The sequence below is a fragment of the Spinacia oleracea genome, chromosome 2 (genome assembly GCF_020520425.1).
Source record: "Spinacia oleracea cultivar Varoflay chromosome 2, BTI_SOV_V1, whole genome shotgun sequence".
In the NCBI taxonomy this organism is placed as follows: Eukaryota; Viridiplantae; Streptophyta; class Magnoliopsida; order Caryophyllales; family Amaranthaceae; genus Spinacia; species Spinacia oleracea.
Genome location: NC_079488.1, coordinates 768,588 through 789,245, shown reverse-complemented (window position 1 = coordinate 789,245; position 20,658 = coordinate 768,588). Strand labels below are relative to the sequence as shown.

The following is a 20,658-nucleotide window of genomic DNA, read 5'->3' as shown; positions in this document are numbered from 1 at the left end:
TCAGCCTCAACAGAAATGACGAAAAGTGGAAACTACCTGGGAAGCTCAAGTCCAACCCAGCTCGGAGAAACAAGAACAAATGGTGCGAGTTCCATGATGACTTCGGTCACCATACCGAAGAATGCAACTCGCTGAAAGACAACATTGAGGACCTCGTTCGCCGAGGCTACCTGAAACAGTACTTGTTAGACCGAAGGGAGGAAAAAGAAAAGGCCGCAAGCGGCAAACAACACGAGCAACCCCAGAAAAGGGTCTACGAAGCAACAGGGCACAAGAAAAATGACATCCTAGTGGTGTTCGGGGGACAGAAGTCTGGCCAGGCCAGCAAAAAACACCTAAGAGCCCTCTCCCATCGGGTCAACTTCAGCGCGGTGGGAGACAACCAGCCACACCCCCCGAACATGACCTTCACTGCTGATGATTGCTTCGGAGTCCAGTACAAGCATGATGATCCTCTGGTCATCTCCATGGACCTCAATAACCACAACGTACATCGAGTATTAGTCGACGGAGGAAGTGCCGTCAATATCATCTTCAGAAACTGCTTCGAGCAGCTGATCCTCGAAGAGCCAGAGGAAGCACTGACGAAAGTCAGTTATCCTCTGATCGGATTCAACGGATCCGCAGCTATCCCTCGAGGAAAGATCACCCTGCCAGTCACAGTGGGCGAAGGCCAGGCAGCAAAAACCCTTCGGGACGAATTTTTGGTGATGGACTGCGACTCCGTATACAACGTAATCATGGGGAGAACCATGATTCACAAGATGCAAGCAGTCCCCTCCACATACCACCAGCTGATGATATACGTCTCGGATGCAGGATTCGCCGAACGAATCAGGGGTGATCAAGAAGTGGCGAGAAGAACCTGCCACACTGCTGTCCGAAAGCCCAAACTAGAGGACGGCCCCGAGGAAGAAAAAGGAGCTAAGGGAGAAGAAAGCGAGGCAAAAAGAAGAAGAGCAAGCACGAGCAGCTTGTCTCCCGCAGAAGTTGATGCTCGCCCCGAAACCCTATCTCCCGAACCAGATCAAGAAATGGAGGATATCTTCCTCGAAGATAATTCAGACAGGAGCGTCCGAATAGGCAAGGGCCTAAGCTCGGGGCTCCGAATCGATTTGATCCGACTACTCAGGGATCACAAAGACATCTTCGCATGGTCAGCAGCAGATATGCCAGGGATAAATCCGAAGCTGATTTGTCACAAGCTGGATGTCAACGCTGAAGCTCGGCCAATCAAGCAAAAAAAGAGAAATTACTCCTCGGAGAAAAACAAAGCCATCGCCGAGGAGGTTAAAAAGTTGCAAGAGGCCGGATTCATCGAACCATGCATGTATCCGAAGTGGCTGGCCAACGTGGTGATGGTCAAGAAAGCGAACGGCTCATGGCGAATGTGCGTAGATTTCACAGATCTGAACCGAGCCTGCCCCAAAGACTGCTATCCCCTGCCAAGGATAGATCAACTGGTTGACTCCACCAGCGGCCATGCACTGCTCAGCTTCATGGATGCCTTTTCAGGCTACCACCAAGTATTCATGCACCCCGATGACAGGGCAAAGACAGCGTTCATCACAAGCGCAGGAGTGTTCAACTACAAAATGATGCCTTTCGGCTTAAAAAATGCCGGAGCCACCTACCAGAGGTTAGTTGACCACGTCTTCGCCGACCAGAAAGGGAGGAACGTGGAGGTCTACGTGGATGACTCCATCGTAAAAAGCATCAAGGAGGAAGACCATGTCAAAGACTTGGCAGAGACCTTCGGAAATCTGAGGAAATACAGCATGAAGCTGAACCCAAAAAAATGCGTCTTCGGGGTGAAGTCAGGGAAATTCCTCGGATTCATGGTGAGCGAAAGAGGAATTGATGCGAACCCAGACAAAGTCCAAGCGGCATTGGATTTACCCGAGCCGAAGACCAAGAGAGATGTGCAGAGGCTAACCGGCAGGTTAGCCGCACTAACAAGGTTCATATCAAAAGCCTCGGACAAGGGAGCCCCCTTCTTCAAGGCACTGAAACCAAAGAACCTCCCCGGAGGAGAAGCAGAACCAGTCAAGAAAAAGGGGGTCCCGAGGAAAGTGGATCCCGAACTGATATGGGAACAGGAGCAAAAAGAAGCTTTTCAGCAACTCAGAGCCCACCTAGCTCAACTGCCGACACTGGCCAGACCAAAGGAGGGGGAAACCCTGTACCTATATGTCGCAGTTAGCCCTGGAACCGTCAGCGCAGTGCTTCTTCGGGAAGAAGAAAAGAAGCAACAGCCAATCTACTTCACCAGCCGAACACTTACAGGAGCCGAAACCCGGTACCCACTCATCGAGAAAGTCGCATATGCAGTAGTGGTAGCTGCACGAAAACTGAGGCCATACTTCGACTCCCACCAGATCACAGTGCTAACTGACCAACCGCTCGAAAAAGTACTCGACAAAATAGAGAGGTCAGGAAGATTGGCTGCCTGGGCCTTCGAACTATCAGAGTTCGGCATCAAATATCAGCCGAGGACAGCAATCAAAGCACAAGCATTGGCAGACTTCTTGGCCGAGTGCTCATACCAGGAAATGTTGGATGATACGAAAAGCACTTGGGAGGTCTTCACTGACGGATCTTCCACAGTAAACGGCTCAGGGGCAGGAGTTGTACTAATCCCCCCGACGGGGAAAAGCATAGAGTATGCATTGAAGTTCGGCTTCAAAGCAACCAACAACGAGGCCGAATACGAGGCCGCAATCGCAGGGATAGAGCTTTGTTTATCCCTGGAGGCCGAACATGTTCGCCTCAAAACTGATTCCCAGCTTGTAGCCAACCAGATCCGAGGAGAGTATGAGGCCAAATGGCCCAGCATGACAGCCTATTTAGCAAAGATTAAATCCTTAACGTCAAAGTTAAGATCCTTTGAAGTCATCCTCATTCCCCGAGGACAGAACGCGCAAGCAGACGCACTGTCAAAACTCGCAAGCTCGACACTCATCGACCTAAACAGGTCGGTCCACGTGGAAGTTCACCAGGAGAGAAGCATCGACTTGCTACCCACCACAGTATGCAGCTTACGCACCGAACCGAGCTGGATGGACGCAGTAGTTGCATACAAAGAAAGGGGAGAACTTCCTGAAGATAAGCTGCAAGCGAGAAAACTGAAAAGATTCAACAGATGGTTCATCATCAGCGCCGAAGGAGAGCTCATGAGGAAATCATTCTCTGCTCCGCTGCTAAAATGTGTAGGTCCAACAGACGCTGACTACATCCTAAGGGAAATCCACCTCGGGATATGCGGAAACCACATTGGAGGTAGGACATTAGCACATAAAGCCCTTCGGGCTGGGTACTGGTGGCCCACTATGGTTTCCGAGGCAAAGCAGATGGCAAGGAAATGCGAGAAATGCCAAAAGTTCGCACCAGCCATCCATCAACCAGCTCAAGCCCTACAATCAACACTGTATCCCTTACCATTCGCACAGTGGGGGTTAGACATCATTGGTCCCTTCCCCTCAGCGACGAACCAGAAGAAGTGGTTGATTGTAGGAGTCGACTATTTTAGCAAATGGATCGAAGCCGAAGCTGTCTCCTCCATCACCGAACCTCAGGTCCGCAAGTTCATATGGCAGAACATCATCACAAGGTTCGGCATACCAAGACTGATGGTCTTCGACCACGGGAAACAGTTCGACAACACCCCGTTGCAAAAGTGGTGCAAACAGTTCGGCATACACCTAGCATACTCGGCAGTCTGTCACCCACAAAGCAACGGGCAAGCCGAAGCTGCTAACAAACTCATCCTCAACGCACTCAAGAAAAGAGTCGAGGATGACAAAAACAAATGGTTAGAAGAGCTACCCGGAACGCTATGGTCCCTTCGGACCACTGAAAAAGAAGCTACCGGACAAACACCGTTCCACCTTGTATACGGATCCGAAGCTGTAATTCCTGTGGAAATCGGAACAGAAAGCCTGAGGATCCAGGCATACAACAGGTATGATGGGCTCCAAGGAGAAAGCAACAACCAGCTTCTATCCGAAGCTCTCGATCTACTGGATGAAGCTCGGAACGATGCAAGGACACTCAACGCAGCCTATTTGCAGAGGGTCAACAAGCATTACAACCGAAGAGTCAACGCCAGACCCCTAAAAGTCGGTGATCTAGTACTCAGAAACGCCGCCTCGGTTCAGAAAGGACGGATCCATGGCAAACTCTCAGCCACTTGGGAAGGACCATACATCATCCATTCCGAAAAAAGGCCAGGCACGTATATGCTGAAACAGTTAGATGGAACAATTCTGAAGAACCATTGGAATACCGATGTTCTCAAGAAATATTTTGTATGATCTCTGTCTGTAAACCAAGTAAGTTGTTTAATGAGAAGAGGAAAGCCATTGGCACCATGTGTTTCATTAAACTTATCTCTACATTTATTGTCCCCTTATATATATATGCAGCCTCGGATCTGATCAATCCGAGACTAAAAACAGGTTGACTTTGTCCATTCCTTGATAAAATGCAAGAAATGACCAAATCATACACTTCAGGGAACCGTCCAGAATCCTCGGATTCGCGGTACCCTAATAAAATTTGTTCGCAACAAACAGTCGCTCGAATCAAGTTATAAAACTCCGGCTCAGATCCACGGATCGCCGAAGGCATAACTAAAGAGGCAGACTAGCGATCTCTTGCCCAGGTTTCCGAACCACAAGAGATCGGAAGAACAATCCAAACCTCTGAGCAGATCGACGGATTTGAAGAGTCTGGAAACTAAAGAGTCTCTTAGCAGATCTACGGATTTGAAGAACTCGCAAAACTAAAGAGTCTCTTAGCAGATCTTCGGATTTGAAGAACTCGCAAAACTAAAGAGTCTCTTAGCAGATCTACGGATTTGAAGAACTCGCAAAACTAAAGAGTCTCTTAGCAGATCTACGGATTTGAAGAACTCGCAAAGTCAAAGAGCCTCTTAGCAGATCTACGGATTTGAAGAGCTCGCAAGGTCAAAAGGTTTTTAGCAAGTCTACAGAAAGAGGAGCTCGAGAAATCTACGGATTTAAAGACCTAAAAATTGCGAAAGAACAAGTTGAAAAGAAGCAGCCAAGTAACAAACATTCATTTTTTATTCAATATTTGGGGGAAGTACAAATACATCGAAAAACCTCAAAAATTGAAAACAAAATGAAACAAGTTAAAATCGGCAGCCATCAACAGACAATACCGGCCTACCGAAGTACTAAAGAAAACAAAAAAGAAATAAGTACAACGCAGCGCCGAGGCAAAAGGGGGGAAAGGCAAGCACATGTTCGGAAGTCCTCAACTGGAACCGACCGACTCTGAAGAAGACGACTGCCCGAATCCCTAGCTCTTGGGAGTCTCAGGAGCATCCCCCAGAGGAGCATCCTTCGAAGAACCCCCAGCAGTAGTATCACCTTCGGAAGCCGCCTTCTGGGCCCGAGCCTCTGCAAGAGCAGCTTGGCGTTCAGCTTCAGCTTCGTCTCGATCGGCCTGGCACTCCACCAAGTGATCCTGGGCCCTCATCCAGAGCGGAACCTTCTCATTCCAAGGGAAATGAGGCATGTGCTTCGCGAACATCCGCCGAGCACCCAGGATGCCATTCCAGTATTGCTCTCTACACTGATCAGCAGTGTAGAGGTCAACTCTCTCTTGCTCCAACTTCCGAATGGCAGCATCTTTCTCTCGGATCTTCAGCTGGAGAACGGGCACCTTGTCAGCTTGATTCTGAACAATCTCCCGGTGCTTGATAAACTGCTGAAGCCTCGCCTCCGCTTCCTGGCTCTGCTTAATGGCCGCCTCAAATTTAGACGTCATCTCCTTGAGAAGACTGTCTTTTTCTTCAAGTTCGCTCGCAAACTTGGCAGCCATTTCTCTCCTCTCCCTGTCGAAGGAAGCTATCTTTTCAGCATCCTCTTCAACTTGGAAAGTGAGCCTCCCAACTTCGGCCCCGATCTGTTCCGCCGCTTCCCTAGCCTCACGACTGTACTGAAGGTACAGTTGCTTGAGGTCCACCATCTCGGCCATGAGCTGCCCAGCCTTCTGGTCCAAGACAGGGATATCACGAGCATAAGCCTCCTGATACCTCCTCAGCTGCCTTTCCTCAACCGAGCTACACTCGGAAGCGAACGAGGACCAGAAAACAGCCTGGGAAAGAAGAAAAGACAAAAAAAGATGAGGAAAGAAGACAACAAACCAAAAACGGAACTCAAAACAAAATTTCCAACACTTACCTCATTCAGATAATATTGGGCCATCATAGCTGGGTTCCTCTCCTCAGCTCCAGGAACCCTCCACTGCGGGTTGGCCCGAAGAAGATTCTCCCGTGCAGCTTCGGGACCCACCAAAGATCCCACGTGAGCCATGGGGTTCTCCCCCAAAACCGGAGCTCTGGCATAGCGAGCCATCGCTTCCCTTACCTCCTCGGGGATCCGTTTCAGCGGAACATCCGAGCAAGGGTCAGCGTGGATCAGTCTATCCAGGGCCGAGGTCGAAGTGGAGCCCAAGGTCGAATGACGCCTCTTCCTCGTCAGACCCTGCTCGGGTTCCTCCTTCTCAGCTTCGGGAACCTCTACGTGAGCTTCGGTGAGATCCACCATCTCCTTATCCGGACTTTTCTCCCTTTCGAGAGAAACGTCAGCAGCTTCTTCCTTCTGCTCGGCCACAATAGGGACATCCGAGCCAGGAACAAGGTCGGCTTCAATTGCCTCCATCACCTTGGTTATATCCTGGATCTCGATCCCTAAAGCAGCAGACGGCTTCAGCGGAGAAGGGATGGTATCTTCCTCAGCCAGCGGTTGGTCCACGGGAGGCGGTTCCACAACCACCACACTCTTCAACTTCTGCCCGGGCAAGGGCATGAAGTGAAGGAGGTTTTTGGGAGGAGGCATGACTTCCGAAACCACTTCCTACAGGGCAAACGCTCAAAGGTCAGTTTCAGAAAAAGAGAGAACAGACCACAAAAGCTCTAAGTCAGAACAAATACCTTCTCCGAAGACTGATCAGCTTTCGCCTTCTTCGGATGCGCAGAAGGCCTCAAAAGAGTGCTGCTCTTCCTTTTGCGCTGATCCTAAACAGAAGAAACCAAGGGTCAATAAAGGTAAAACAAGACAAAGGAAGGAATAAAGAAAAATCGCGAAGTACCCGGTTCCTAGATAAAGAGATATCTATCCGAGCCGGAGATGAAACCGAAGGAACGGCACGCGGCACAGCGTCAGTCCCAGGACCCTAAAAAGATGGTCCAGGACCAAGACGTTAGCCGACGGCCAACCAAAAAGAAAGACAAACAAAAGATATTGAGACTAGAAACACTCACCGGATCCGAGGTTGTCCTCAAATCAGGGAGCACGACTTTCACTGGAACAGCTTCGGGAGAAGAGGCAGAATCCCACGGATCAGCTCGAACTTCAGATATCCGAGCGACACCCGACGGAGACAGCACGTAATCCTTCAAGCGAGGATTACGAGGATTCTCCTTCCCGAACTTATAATCAGGGGCCGAGTCGTGAATGGTCTTCAGATCCAAAGAAATACCCAAGACCACAGGATCAACGCAGCTGAAGCCGTACTCTGCAGAAACAAAGCACAAAACGAAATCAGTAAAACGAGACCAAAAAGGAAGAGGGCAAACTTACTAAAGCACGGTCCCAGCCGAAAGACACCTACCCCTGTCAAAAATCCTGCTGAGACCGGCAACAGCAAGAATGTCCTCCCGCAAAATATAGTTGAGGTTCGGGAGCCAGTTGGACGGCAATTTGTAGTTGTCCTCCCGAGCCAAAAACCACTGGAGGAGATCCACGTAGTGGTGATGGTTCCGATCCGGAGCAGCCACGCTTCGCATATCAGGATCAGGAGTCACAAACCACTTCGGAGGGCGGTAAAAATGTGGATGCTTCGGATCTGTCGGCACACGAACGAACAACCACTCCGTCTTCCAGTTATGATCAGAGCTGAGGTAAGGGTAGGCCGTAATATAGTTCGGCTCCCCCTTTCTTCGGGATCTTTTGTTAATAATGGTCCACCAACCATACCCATCCCCCTTGGAAGCGTGGTTGAAAGACAGATCGTGCAGATCCCGAAACACGGCAACAGAGCATGGAAAGTTAATAAAATCGCACACCCATCTAAATCCGATGATGTGCCTCATAGATTTGGGGGTAAGCTGGGCCAAACTGATGTTATACGACACCAGGAGCTCGGATATGAAGGGATCCAAAGGAAAGCGGAGGCCGTTCTCCAAATGATGAGTATACACAGAGATGAACCCCCTCGGCGGATGAGTCACCCGAGGACGCTCCTGGTCGGGAAGCTCGCACCAGTACCCCAAGGCGTGCTGGATTCCGTATAACTCTTCGGCCCTCCGATGGTAATGCCCCAGCTTCGCCTCCACCAACCAGTCACCACTGACCGATTTTTCCAAGGGACCATCGATCTTAGTGGTCTCATGCAGAATCGGGGCATACTTACCCTGCGGATCAGCTTCAGTCCAATGAACTGGAAACTCAGGGTAGGAGCGGCGCACACCCGAAGAGCCAGCCTTTTTACCAGAAGTTGCGCGTTCAGACACGCTAGACCCGCCAACAACATCATCTTTCGAAGCATCCCAACCAGTCGAACGCCTCTCCACTGGCCTCTCCGAAGGCCGAACCCTCGAAACTTTCGGCAACCTTCCCGAAGGCACGTTCTCCCTCTCACTAGAGGAGCCAACGACGAACTTGCTCTTGCCCCTATTCTTTGCCATGGCCGCGAATTCTCGGTCTAGGGTTGAGATTGAGGGGTAGAAGGAAAAACGAAGAAAAAAAGGAGAATTCAGAAACAAATTACCTTCTTCCGAAGCGGAATTCGCCGATAAAACGAACAGCACAAGTTCCCGAAGTCCAAAGTTGGCCGAATTTCGTAGATCTGAAGAAACAAATCGCACTGCGATCGCCGGAATTTAGAGAGAGAAAGGGTTTGAAAGAAGGAGTAAAAAGTTCGAAAAGAGCAATGCACCCCGTATTTATAGAAAAGAAAAGGGGCGCATCAACTTCCTCAACCCACGATCTACACGGCACAATACAACTCCCAACACTTGTCATCAATGCAAATCATCCCTTTTCAAAAAAGAGAGGGAACTTTCGGACTTCTGACAGCTGGAAACCCACCCATTTAATTCTAAATGGACCGGGTCTGGGGGGCATGTTGTTTGGGCTCCCAATTGATTCTCAATTGGGCCACTAAGTCCAAAGCCCAATGGCTCTAAACAACAACATCAAACCTACCAATGGCTATTCAGCCATCCATTAAGGCCCAAGGCCCAATCACAATAAATGACCTATGGGCATTTATTATGCAAACACTATAAATAGGCCGCCAAGGCTCACACCTCAAGGTACGTCCAATTTATCGCCTTAAGACTACTCTTCTAGAGAACTTCTCTCTAGAATCCGAGCATCATTCTTACTTAGGCATCGGAGGGGCTTTCCTCGGAAACACCCCCGAGGCCAGTGACTTTGCTCTTGTGCAGGTGAATTCGGACTCCACTCATTCAAACAAGCAAGATCTTCAACACATACAAAAGGGCCTTCATTCGAAGCCCATTGTTTCCATCTTTACAACACCGGAACAGAGTCTAATACTCTTATTTACATGCTATAGATTTCAGTCTAGTAAGTTCATTATTTATACTTCTAATATATCAACCTATTATAATACAAGTACGTACTTAGTAAAGAAATTATGTATAGACCAATTCAGTAGCAATTCTTAGTTTATTATAGAGTATTTTCAAGAGTATGTACCACAAAGCTATTTACTAATTGTTTGAATGTTTAATTGACTTTCACTTTAGCTTGACATAGACGATCATTAAGGTTTAATTTTGTCATTAAAATATAATGGTCCAAAAGGAGCTAAGCTAAAAGGCACAAATACCCTATAAAATATCGGACAATGATAGAGGGACCCTAAAGGTTGGTAACCTTTTAATATTGAATTTTGATTGGTTACAAATATATTGAAACTTTACATATAACACACTCTCTCCAATTCATTATGCTTATATATTATTTTTATGTTATATGTATCTTAGGGGTTGTTAATCCTTAGGGTCAACCAAATATTTTCCTAAAATATCCTCGAAATGATGATTTCAAGGTGTGCTAATTAATTGTCCCAAACAAACTACTCCGTAAGCTAATAAAAACATCAAAGGTGTTTTCGTACCTCCGAGGACGAGTTACGTTACTTATATGCATGTATTATTGTTATTGATGCCAATTGCCAAATATAATGAAACACGAACAAGTATACTTTTTCGCAGAAAATGCATGCGATTACTAGCTTCTTCGTTAAGGAAGGAGTTGAATTACGAGAGTAGAAACATGAAGCTTCGCGGATTCCTCCAATCGATTGCTATCATAGTATCATGTAACAACTTCTTCAATATTAATATATTATCGTATTGCCCACAAAAGCAATATACCCTTCTAAAACCAAAAACAAAACTACTCTAAACTTGATTGAAATTCAAATATAAAAACAAACTTAAACTTAAAAACAGGTAACTAAAACTAAAAAATCTAAATCAAAACCAAACTACTTTATATTACTCATTTCCTATTTTTTTTAGGAGTCATAATTACCACAGGAGTCACAATTTTATTTTTTGTAACTTTTACGCTCACTCACCAATATTTATTAATTTTTACTTTCCTATGAGTCACTTAAATCGTAAATATTTCTATTTTTGGTAACTTTTACGTCCCACTTTTTTTTTTTTTTTATTTCTTTATTCTATCAAATTCAACTATGTTTTCTTAATACTTGTGTTAATCAACATGTGAGTCCTAAAAAAAAAAAAAAAAAAAAGGAGTAGACTCTTTTTGGTTCAACTGAATTTTGATGGGTTTTTTTAGTTTGTTTTGTATTTTATTATTTAATATTTGTGTTTTTATGCAACTGCAGGATGAGCATGATGCAAGTGGATGTGGGATCCGAGCGTTGAAGTGTCATAAGTACAGGTAAAATGATAAAGTACTCCGTAATTAGATGTACAAGGTAAATCTATCAAATGGGTCGGTCGGGTCGGGTTATAACAATTACTTTAGGGTTCGGGTTAATTCGGGTAGGTCTTTTGGGTTCGGGTTTTTACAAATGTTTGTTCAAGACCAAGAACTTTCGGGTTCAGGGGTTGAGAGATTTTAAAACACATGTTATATTTTCATTAATTTGTGCAATAAATATACAAAATATGCGTACAAATAAATAAATTCTCACACACAAGTTTATATTTAGTCGACTTCAACCATAAAATGAAGTATAATTCAAATCAAAATCATATTACACCAACTAGAGTAACAATGTGTTTATTGTGCTTAAAATTTCTTATAGTATCATTTATTACTATAAATACAATGATTTTTAATCGGTCGGGTAAGAAATGGATTCGTTCGAGTTTTGACCTATTTCTGTTCAAGTTGTTCAAATAAAATCGAGTTAGGGATCACAAAATCTTTTTCAGAACTCAATATTTTTGGATCGGTTTCAGGTCGGAGCGATTTTTGACAAGTGTAATCCGGTTTATTGTGCACAGTGCACAGTCCAATAGCAGTTTACCAGTTTCGGTATTAGTTTCAGTAAACAAAGAAAGTGAGAGTGAGGAAAAGCAGTGTGTGAAAGCATAGGGTAAGAAAGTTGAAAGCTTTAATAGGAGGAGAGTACTCTCACTCTGTAGTTAATTGCTTTGGATCTGAGATTCTGAAATAGAAATACTCGAGCAAAAAGATGACGGGGGTTGGTTCTGGTTCTGGTTCTGGTTCTGGTTCTGGTTCTGGCTGTGGTTCTGGTGGCGGAGCAGCATCAAATATGATAATGTCGAGGCGAGCAGGCGGTGGTTGGTTGAGATGTTGTTTAGTGACGTTTGCTGTTATCTCAGCACTTTGTGTTTCTGGTCCTGCTCTCTATTGGAAATTCAATCTCCATAATCATATTAATATCAATCTGCACCAACAACAAACACAACACCATCTATCTTCTCCTTCTTCTTGTCCAACTTGCTCCTGCGATTGCCCACCTCCTCCTTCTCTCCTTCAGATTGCCCCTGGTTTGTTCTTTATTTGCGATTCAGATGTTTGATTACTTACTTGTATGCCCGATTAGCCTCTAATTTTGATGTTTGATTACTTACTTGTATGCCCGATTAGCCTCTAATTTTGATGTTTCATTACTTACTTGTATGCCCGATTAGCCTCTAATGTTGATGTTTGATTACTTACTTGTATGCCCGATTAGCCTCTAATTTTGATGTTTGATTACTTACTTGTATGCCCGATTAGCCTGCAATTGCATATTCTCTAATTAAGAATCTCGCTTTAACACTGGATTACTGTAAATAGCATAGTATGCACCTAATTAGGATTAGGGATTACTGGATTTGTGTTCTGATATTTCATGTTTTTGCAGGATTGGCCAATCTTTCAGTACCAGGTATGGATTCATTCATAACCCCAATAACTCTGTTTACAAGCTTGTATATTTAAAAGAATAGATCAAGGAGGATGAAACATTTTTAAACCATTTGCACGCAGATTGTGGGAGCAGTGACCCAGATCTGAAGAAAGAAATGGCAAAACAATTTGCGGATCTGTTGACAGAAGAGTTGAAGCTGCAAGAGGCAGTTGCTGCAGAGCACGCGGTGCATATGAATGCAACATTGACAGAAGCAAGAAGAGTAGCTTCTCAGTATCAAAGAGAAGGTGATAAATGCATTGCTGCAACCGAAACCTGCGAGGGAGCCAGAGAGCGTTCTGAGGCTTTCCTTAGGAAGGAGATCAAGTTGACTTCACTTTGGGAACGAAGAGCTCACAAATTGGGCTGGCAACCTGAATTCAACTGAAATCAACTCACTTTCTATTTGTATGTGTCCTTTCCTTCTTCACAAACAACTCTCTTACTGTAGTTTTTCTAGTAATTTGTTGCTCATACTGTAAATTTGACTCTACTTATCATATATAAAGCTTCAGATTGAGATTTTGAGTATCTTGTCCTCAACCCACCAATCCTGCTGCAGAAAAGGGATGATATATTTCTGGACCAAATTGTGTTGGAAAACATGTAGCACAGCTAACAAATTTGGTTATCACTTTGCTGTCACAGCACAAGGAGCAATACGGCTCATTGTGCGCTGTGATAATAACAAATACATAAATTATAAATAGCATCCAGAAATTACAATGAAAATGTGTCCTCTAGGGTGAAATAAATTATAAATTCCTACATAACTGCTACTACTACATTACTACATTAGGTAAGGGTCCAGCCCAAAGTCTTCTCTTCCTGTTGCAGTTTCACCATTTCCCTGCACCAACACAATCACATCAGCAGCTTGCTGGAAGAGTAGAGTACATGAAGAAAATTATAAATTTAGTCTGATGTAATGTGTTATAATCAAGAACTTGTTCATGAGAAACAAGAAAAAGTTATAATTCTATACATAAGTTGGATGTAGTATTGTAGTTAGTTACGACTTACGGTCATACCTGTTTGAGAAATCTCCCCACTATATCCTCCAAGGATTCAGAATTACTCTGGTTTGAACCACTGAGAAGCTTTGGGTCATCCAGCAGGTAATTGTCATCAAACTTGAGAGTTGAGTCGCTATTGGATTTCTGAACTTGGATTTGTGAACAAGTACCTCCCAACTGGCTGAAGGGTGAAAACCCCATCATGTTATTGTTGCTTTCTCTCACATTATCTCCTAGTGTTGGAGGAGTAGCAGACGTGATCACGGAGCTTGAAGTGTTGGAAAAATTACATGAATTCAGAACATAATCCGGCCTTTGATTATTCCAAATTTGTGGTTGTGCCAGATTATTGAAGCTGTTGAAACCACTTGGACAGTCTTGGCTTTGTACATTTCCTTTCGAAGCACCCATGGATGAGAATCCACAAAAAACATCAATGGGGTCATTTTGAATACTCTGGATTTGAGTATTACTTACTGGAACAATGCCATCATTAGAGACATTGATTGGAAGCAAATTTCGAGGGGTTGAAAGGGGTTGAGTTGTAGGAGGTTGAACAGGAGTTCCCCAGTTGGTTTTGGAGCTAGGATCCAGTAAATTAGGAGTAAGATTTGAAGAGGGTCCAAAATCTCTGGTGTTTAATGTTGGGGTTCCATTAATCATCATGGAAGTGGTTGGTGGCATCTGTTGAAATAAACTAGTATTCAAAGGCCCAAATTTGGAAAGAGTATTGAAGGAGTTAGAAAGTTGGGGTGTTTGAAGCATTGGGGAAGAAGAGAGGCCTCTAAGACTAATACCGGAAGAGGTGTTGAAGCGACCAAGCAATCCTCCACCACCTGACTGATCTGGAAATCTACCTGCCCCTGCAAGGCTGCGATATATTCCATAGCCTCCACCAAGAGGACCTATGTGTGCATCCTCTGCCCCACTTCTTCCTGCCTGCTGATTCGACCCTGAATTTACCTTTCGGAGGTAAAGCCTATATTTCTGCACAAAAACAAGTAGCCTTCCGGAATTAGGCATTACTACTTTGTCAATATAATATATATATACTCCTAAAAAAAAGATCCATAATTATAAACACCTGCAAATGGCTTGCAACTTTTTCTCTTGTGAGTCCTTCAACGTCCATTAGGTCAAGGATCTTCTTAGGAAAGGCCTCTGGCAAATGGAAAAGAAAGAAATGAAGCATTAGCAAACTAGTGTTTAAATTAGTCAAGTAATTAGTAAACAAGTAGTGTTGTGTTACTGACTATCAAGGCCTAATTGGTTGACAGCATCCACAAACTTCTGATGTAATTCGACAGACCAAAAAAGTCTGGGCTTTCTGTGGGTTGTTTGGTCCTCGTTCTCATGGCCACTTTCTTCACCTTCATCATCTTCATCTTCATCGTCATCATTATTATTATTATTATTGTTGTTGTTGTCATCATCTCCAGAAATATTAGAACTCTCTACAATAGCTGTTGGCCTTTGTTGTTGTTGCTTGTTCCTCCTGACAACATGTTGCCATATGTTTTGGAGCTCCTGAATCCTGACAGGTTTCACCAAATAGTCACAAGCACCATTCCTTACACCTTGCATCACTCGCTTCGTATCACTATAAGCTGATAGCACTGTCAATTCCAAACAGAAACAGACACCCTCATTTGTTTAAACATCTACTCCAATACAATTCATACTTGAATATAGATTCAAAGATTAACATCCAAATACATCGATCTAGTTGGTACCAACATTTAATCTATTATAATTTTGCAGAGAAAACAATTTCTGGCAATTAAGGTTCATTGGAAGGCAGAAAGGAATTAACTTAGGTAGGGGATGAGCTTACTAATGACAGGTAGATTCATTTCGAGACCTACGAGTTGAAGGAGCTTGATACCATCCATGTCCGGCATCTCAACATCGGTGATCACAATATCAAACTTGTTCTTGTTTCGTTTCAAAATCCTCAGTGCTTCCTTTGCTTGGTTCGTCGTCGTAACTATTCAATTCCAACAACATGAATATATTTTGAGTTATCTGTATTTAAATTCTGATTAACCCAAATGCAAGAATAAATAGAAATTGAAATTGAAATTGAAATTGAAACTGAAACTGAATCTGAGAGAAAAGAAATAAGGAGTACACACATTGTATATTATGTTATAGAAAAGGTTAAACTTGGGATTCTATATAATAAATAAAAAAGGAGGAAGAAATAGAGACCTTGATATTGACATTTTTTAAGGAGAGTATCCATCAACTTGAGGCAAGTAGTATCATCATCCACAACAAGAACCCTCAACCCCGTTGGAAATTTGTCATCTTCCATGAGACTCGCGCGTGGGCGCACACACATACAACAGTAAAAAAAATAAAAAAAATTAGAATGAATGTGGTAAGTGAGATGGTGATGAATGCAAACAGGAAACAGGGGTTTGGTATATATATATAGTTACATGCATATGTGTTAGTATGTGATTATGTGATTTCTGATCTGTGATTTGTACATACAGCATACAAATGCACCAATTATTCAACAGCAGTAGTTGTAGTTGTAGGTCAACTGTCAAAACATTACGGTCATGGTAACTTATTTCTTTCTTCATACAAATTTTCTGTTTTGGAAATATGATTATGGTAAATTATCTCTTTTTTTTTAATTCTATTTCTAATGGATATTCTGCTTTTATGGATATTTTCACATTCTCCCTTTTTTTACTTATTTCTTTCCTTTTCCCCCTGATTTTCTTTCAAATTTCCGCATTTATTTTTTATTAATTGTGGAAACAAATATAATTTTGAAAATGATTAGTCATCTCATCATCACTAAACTTGTAAATATCAAACTCTATCTTAGATCAGCTTTCTCCGGCCACCTCCAAATTATAAATTGTAAATTGTAAATTGTAAATTGTGTTTCTAATATTTCTCATCTTTGCTTTTGCTAATTGCTTAGAAATCTATGTCCAACTCAGATCCCTAATTTTGTAGGCACTTTGAATATGCAAATAGATTGCTCAATCTTCAGAGTTCAGATTTAGACTCCAAATAATGGATCATTTACCTTAAAATATTTGCGTAATAAACTAATAAATGTGGAATCACATAAACGATTTAGTTATTTATATCGAGTTTTGTGGCATTCATATGCAAATTATGAAACAAATCACGTACATAACTACATATATCTCATTAAATACTCTTATTAATAACTTATGTACCGAGTATATGAATTGCATTGACATGTAAATAAATAAATGAGATACGGTCATTCACAAGTCCAAAGTTGATGCCCCTCATATTTGATACTGCAAATAGAACTCAAGCAATTCAGATGATACATTGTACAAATATATTGATACATGATACATGATACATGATACATGATACATGATACATGATACATGATACATGATACATGATACATGATACATTATACATTATACATTATACATTATACATACAATATAAGATTTGTTTAGAACGTACTGTAACTCAACCTGGTGGCTCTACAACATAAACAAGATCATCAAACTTGTGCTCATCCTACTGATAAAGCTACACATTCAACTACGTACGTACAGGATCAAACATTCAACACCTACATCGATCATCGATCATCGATCAGGAACTTAATTAAACTCAATGCTAGCTTAGTGAACCACATCCTCAGCATCTCTACCTCCATCAAAATCAAATGTAAAAGCAAGCTCATACACGCAACACTGCTACGTATACCTTTCCCATCAGCTTTCTGATAACAAGCCAACCACACCACAGTCCACGGCCCACGGCCCACGGCCACATAATTAAAAATCTGAGGTCATTTCATTTTTCATTTTTCATTTTTGATCTGTAGCTACCGAATCCTAAGCATCGATATTGCTTGGATTCTGTTATACTTGGGGCCTCATTAAACTGCTTATGTGGCTGAGTGATGGCCAATTTCTCCATCGAGTTTATGAACTTGCGCAAATGCTTGATGTATTCTGGGTAAGTCTCCAGATTACAATGACCCCCACCCTTTACCCATAGTGGCTCATACTTTTCCTTTGATAGTTCCCATAATCGCTTTCCATGTGACAAGTCTACTATTTCATCATTTGTTCCCTGCATTCCCAAATCAAAGCATCGTAAACCACGAGCAAGTGTCTTAAACAAATCACTAGGTCAATAAGTAATTAACTAGACAAAAAGTTTAAGACTGATTTCTTAACAACATCCATAAGATTACATTACAGAAATCTGATCAAGAATCTAGGAATTGGAAAATTGGTATTCTGAATACATTCTAGTTATCTGCTACACTCTTGTTTACAGTATAAGAGAGGATGCCACGCTCTGTTTAGGTATAAAGTTTGGAATTCAATAACATTCTAACTCTAGTCGAATAGGTAAGAAGATCAAGATTAAGCATTTGGTACTAGGGAAAACACCAAGTAATTCAGATCATCCAGGACATGGAAATTTGGATTATTCAGGGTGTACAATTTTTGTTGGCAGAACAAGGGACTAGGTCTAGGGAAGTGTTGTAGGACCAAGAGCTCAAACGAGAAATTCTCAAATAATATCTTATTTGCTTTCCTTTAATATCTTGATTCCACCAAATTATTCTAGTAAAAGAAAACATAGAGGAAACTTGGATAAAGTTACCCTCTGCCTCACTCCCTCAGGTGGAAAAAGGAAAAAGAACCTAAGCAAATTAAAAGCACAGATTTGGTCCTGAGAAACACGGGACAACCAAAAAAATATCCACTTGCAGGAAAAACATGAAAAATCCAGATTTGTCTAGTCATAAAGATTGAAATTCAGCAATACGATGAAATTTCCAAGTATGCTTTCCTCTAAAAATTTCCAAATAAGACAATGAAAAGTATATGCTAATTCTAAAGAAACAACGATTTGTGGCTAATTGCATGCAACAGCCAGGCCACTAAAATGTTTACATTATTACTTCCCAGCACATTCTTATTCTGACAAATCACAGAAGTCATATTAAGTCCATAGTAACAGTCCCTTCCAGCTTCTTGAAAGAATCATTCACATATTAGGAAAACAAAAGATCCGTTACGTGGATTCCACGAGATAGCAGCTATATATATATATAATCAACACAATTAGATCAGGTTTACCAACAAAGCTAACCTGGTATTGCTAATTTTAATGTTTAACCAGCTCTAACTTTCAACCATGCTGCAAAACCACATGTAACTAACCAAATCCCTAATGGAGTGCATTAAGTTGTCCACTACTTTTCAGTTTTCCAGCAAAAAAAAAAAAGAGCCTAGCTTGGTTCAGATGATAGAATAGAATTAAGATTTTTGCACTTAGCCTTAAAATCTCCACAGGTTTTTCATTATTGAGGTGTGCTGAGACTTAAAAGCCTGGGGTATCCACCCAAATCCACAACATTATATGAAGAAGCCTAACTTGATGAAATAAAGAAAAGGAAGCAAAGCTTACATGTATAACAAGGATAGGACAGGTGACATGCCGAATTTTATCAATATTCTGCAAATATTGAAGAGATGTTATTTTAAAAAATGTGGAAAAGAAACAAGGGATGCAAAAGAATAGCAGTGGTATACGTACTTTGAAAATGTCAAACCATAGTGTAACCCTGACAGGATACAGGACGCGAATACCAGATAGTATAGCACTATGAAGAACAACACCCCTTAACCTTGTCATACGTGATGCCAAGTGTAATGTAGGGCCACTTCCAACTGATTGGCCATACAAAATTAAATCTTCCTGCTTAATGTTATATTCTCTCTTTAAGCAATGGTATACAGCTTCAATGTCATAGTATGTGTTGTACTCCGTTGGCTGCCATAAGACCATATAATACAAATACTGAGTAACACAAAACAAATGATCACCTGCAAATCTAGATCTTAGAAATCAAAGATAACTATGGTTGTTGTTTTAGTTTATCAGCAGGCATTATGTTCTTCCGGTTTTTGCTTGGCCTCATAACTAGAAAACAAGGAATACATTCACCATTATATAATATGGTAGTTTACCTTGCCGGTAGAAGCTCCATATCCTGAGTAATCATAGCTGCAAACCCAGAAATGAACATGAGTTGTCGGTAGTTTTAATGGAAGAAAGAGTTTTTATATCAGAACAGTAGAACTTTCAAGTTTCAATTATATTATAAAATTGAGCAAGTAAAATAAATGGTTCACAAAATTTATCTTGATCAAGAGTATCTTATTTGGATGAAAAGATGATGGTACAAAATCTTCATCAATCCCAAAATAATTGACATACAACAGAAGGCAGAAAGAAGAAAGAAAGAAACATTGAAAGGGAGAACCTGATGATGTTGATACGAAGGTGTGCTCGAAGCTCAATAAAGAGGTCTTGCATTTGACCCAAATCAGCAGCATTACCATGAGAATACAAAAGGGTGAACCTTGCAAAAGGATGTTTCCAGAAAGTGGCAACAACCTTATTGCCATTTTTAGTATCTAAAAGATGAACATCGACATTGTTATCACCTGTAATTCCAGACATAACCCATCTTCCATCTTCCTCTTTTATCACATCATATGTTGCTGGTTCTGGTGGGAAGAATGCAAATTTTGCTGCCACACTTGATGTCATATTCCCCATTTTTGCATTTCTTTTTTTTATCAATTCAACCAATAGTCATTCTATTTGGCAAATAATCATAAAATTCGACCATAATTTATCCAATTCAACCAAAAAAAACATTCAATTCAACCAAAAAATCATTCAATTCAACCAAAAAATCATTCAATTCAACCAAAAAAGCATTCAAATTCAACCAAAAATCATTCAATTCAACCAAAAAAATCGTTTAATTCAGCTTCTCACTTCCTGGATTTTCTGAGGGGGGGATTATCTCCTGTTCCTCCGCAGAAAAAAATTAAAAAAAAAAAAATCAAAAATGGAAAGAAGAGAGAGAAAGGGCGATGTACCGGGTTTTGTTGACTGTTGAGTTGGATTTGAAGGAGAAAGCTCACCGCAATTTGAAGGTACCAACCTCAACCAACCAACCAACCAACCAACCAACCAAACATTCCTTGCCAGTTTTGATTCTACGGAGTACCATTTCTACTTATCTTTCTTTGACCAACAGTCAACGCCCACTTGTTTTTCTTTTTCATCAAAAAACCAACATGCCCTTTTCTCGGTTGCACGGTCGCGGAACACGGAT

At 42.0% G+C, this 20,658-nt stretch overlaps 4 protein-coding genes across 5 annotated transcripts; 1 reads left to right on the top strand and 3 right to left on the bottom strand.

The window, feature by feature from the left end:
- Window positions 1-5,325: 5,325 nt before the first annotated feature.
- LOC130467718 (uncharacterized) lies at window positions 5,326-7,981 on the bottom strand. Its single transcript, XM_056836359.1, has 6 exons — window positions 7,645-7,981; window positions 7,295-7,548; window positions 7,123-7,206; window positions 6,965-7,048; window positions 6,213-6,887; window positions 5,326-6,126 (listed from the first exon to the last, which is right to left on the bottom strand). The coding sequence occupies exons 1-6, from the start codon at window positions 7,817-7,819 to the stop codon at window positions 5,326-5,328; spliced, it is 2,073 nt and encodes a 690-aa protein (XP_056692337.1). The 5' UTR covers window positions 7,820-7,981.
- A 3,588-nt stretch (window positions 7,982-11,569) lies between these two features.
- Window positions 11,570-12,996, top strand: LOC110777385 (uncharacterized). The gene is made up of 3 exons (XM_021981987.2): window positions 11,570-12,061; window positions 12,421-12,444; window positions 12,546-12,996. The coding sequence occupies exons 1-3, from the start codon at window positions 11,743-11,745 to the stop codon at window positions 12,851-12,853; spliced, it is 651 nt and encodes a 216-aa protein (XP_021837679.2). The 5' UTR covers window positions 11,570-11,742; the 3' UTR covers window positions 12,854-12,996.
- A 79-nt stretch (window positions 12,997-13,075) lies between these two features.
- LOC110777378 (two-component response regulator ARR12) lies at window positions 13,076-15,826 on the bottom strand. The gene is made up of 6 exons (XM_056836354.1): window positions 15,693-15,826; window positions 15,316-15,468; window positions 14,735-15,097; window positions 14,566-14,642; window positions 13,497-14,468; window positions 13,076-13,315 (listed from the first exon to the last, which is right to left on the bottom strand). The coding sequence occupies exons 1-6, from the start codon at window positions 15,823-15,825 to the stop codon at window positions 13,256-13,258; spliced, it is 1,758 nt and encodes a 585-aa protein (XP_056692332.1). The 5' UTR covers window position 15,826; the 3' UTR covers window positions 13,076-13,255.
- Window positions 15,827-16,740: 914 nt separating this feature from the next.
- LOC110777383 (uncharacterized) lies at window positions 16,741-20,653 on the bottom strand. Of its 2 annotated transcripts, XM_021981986.2 has the most exons (6): window positions 20,420-20,653; window positions 19,792-20,100; window positions 19,496-19,532; window positions 19,062-19,298; window positions 18,933-18,980; window positions 16,741-17,579 (listed from the first exon to the last, which is right to left on the bottom strand). In XM_021981986.2, the coding sequence occupies exons 2-6, from the start codon at window positions 20,088-20,090 to the stop codon at window positions 17,298-17,300; spliced, it is 903 nt and encodes a 300-aa protein (XP_021837678.1). In that variant the 5' UTR covers window positions 20,091-20,100; window positions 20,420-20,653; the 3' UTR covers window positions 16,741-17,297. The 2 variants fall into 2 exon arrangements, with proteins under 2 accessions (XP_021837678.1, XP_056692333.1); XM_056836355.1 differs by having other exon boundaries at window positions 19,792-20,618.
- Between the last annotated feature and the right edge of the window lie 5 nt (window positions 20,654-20,658).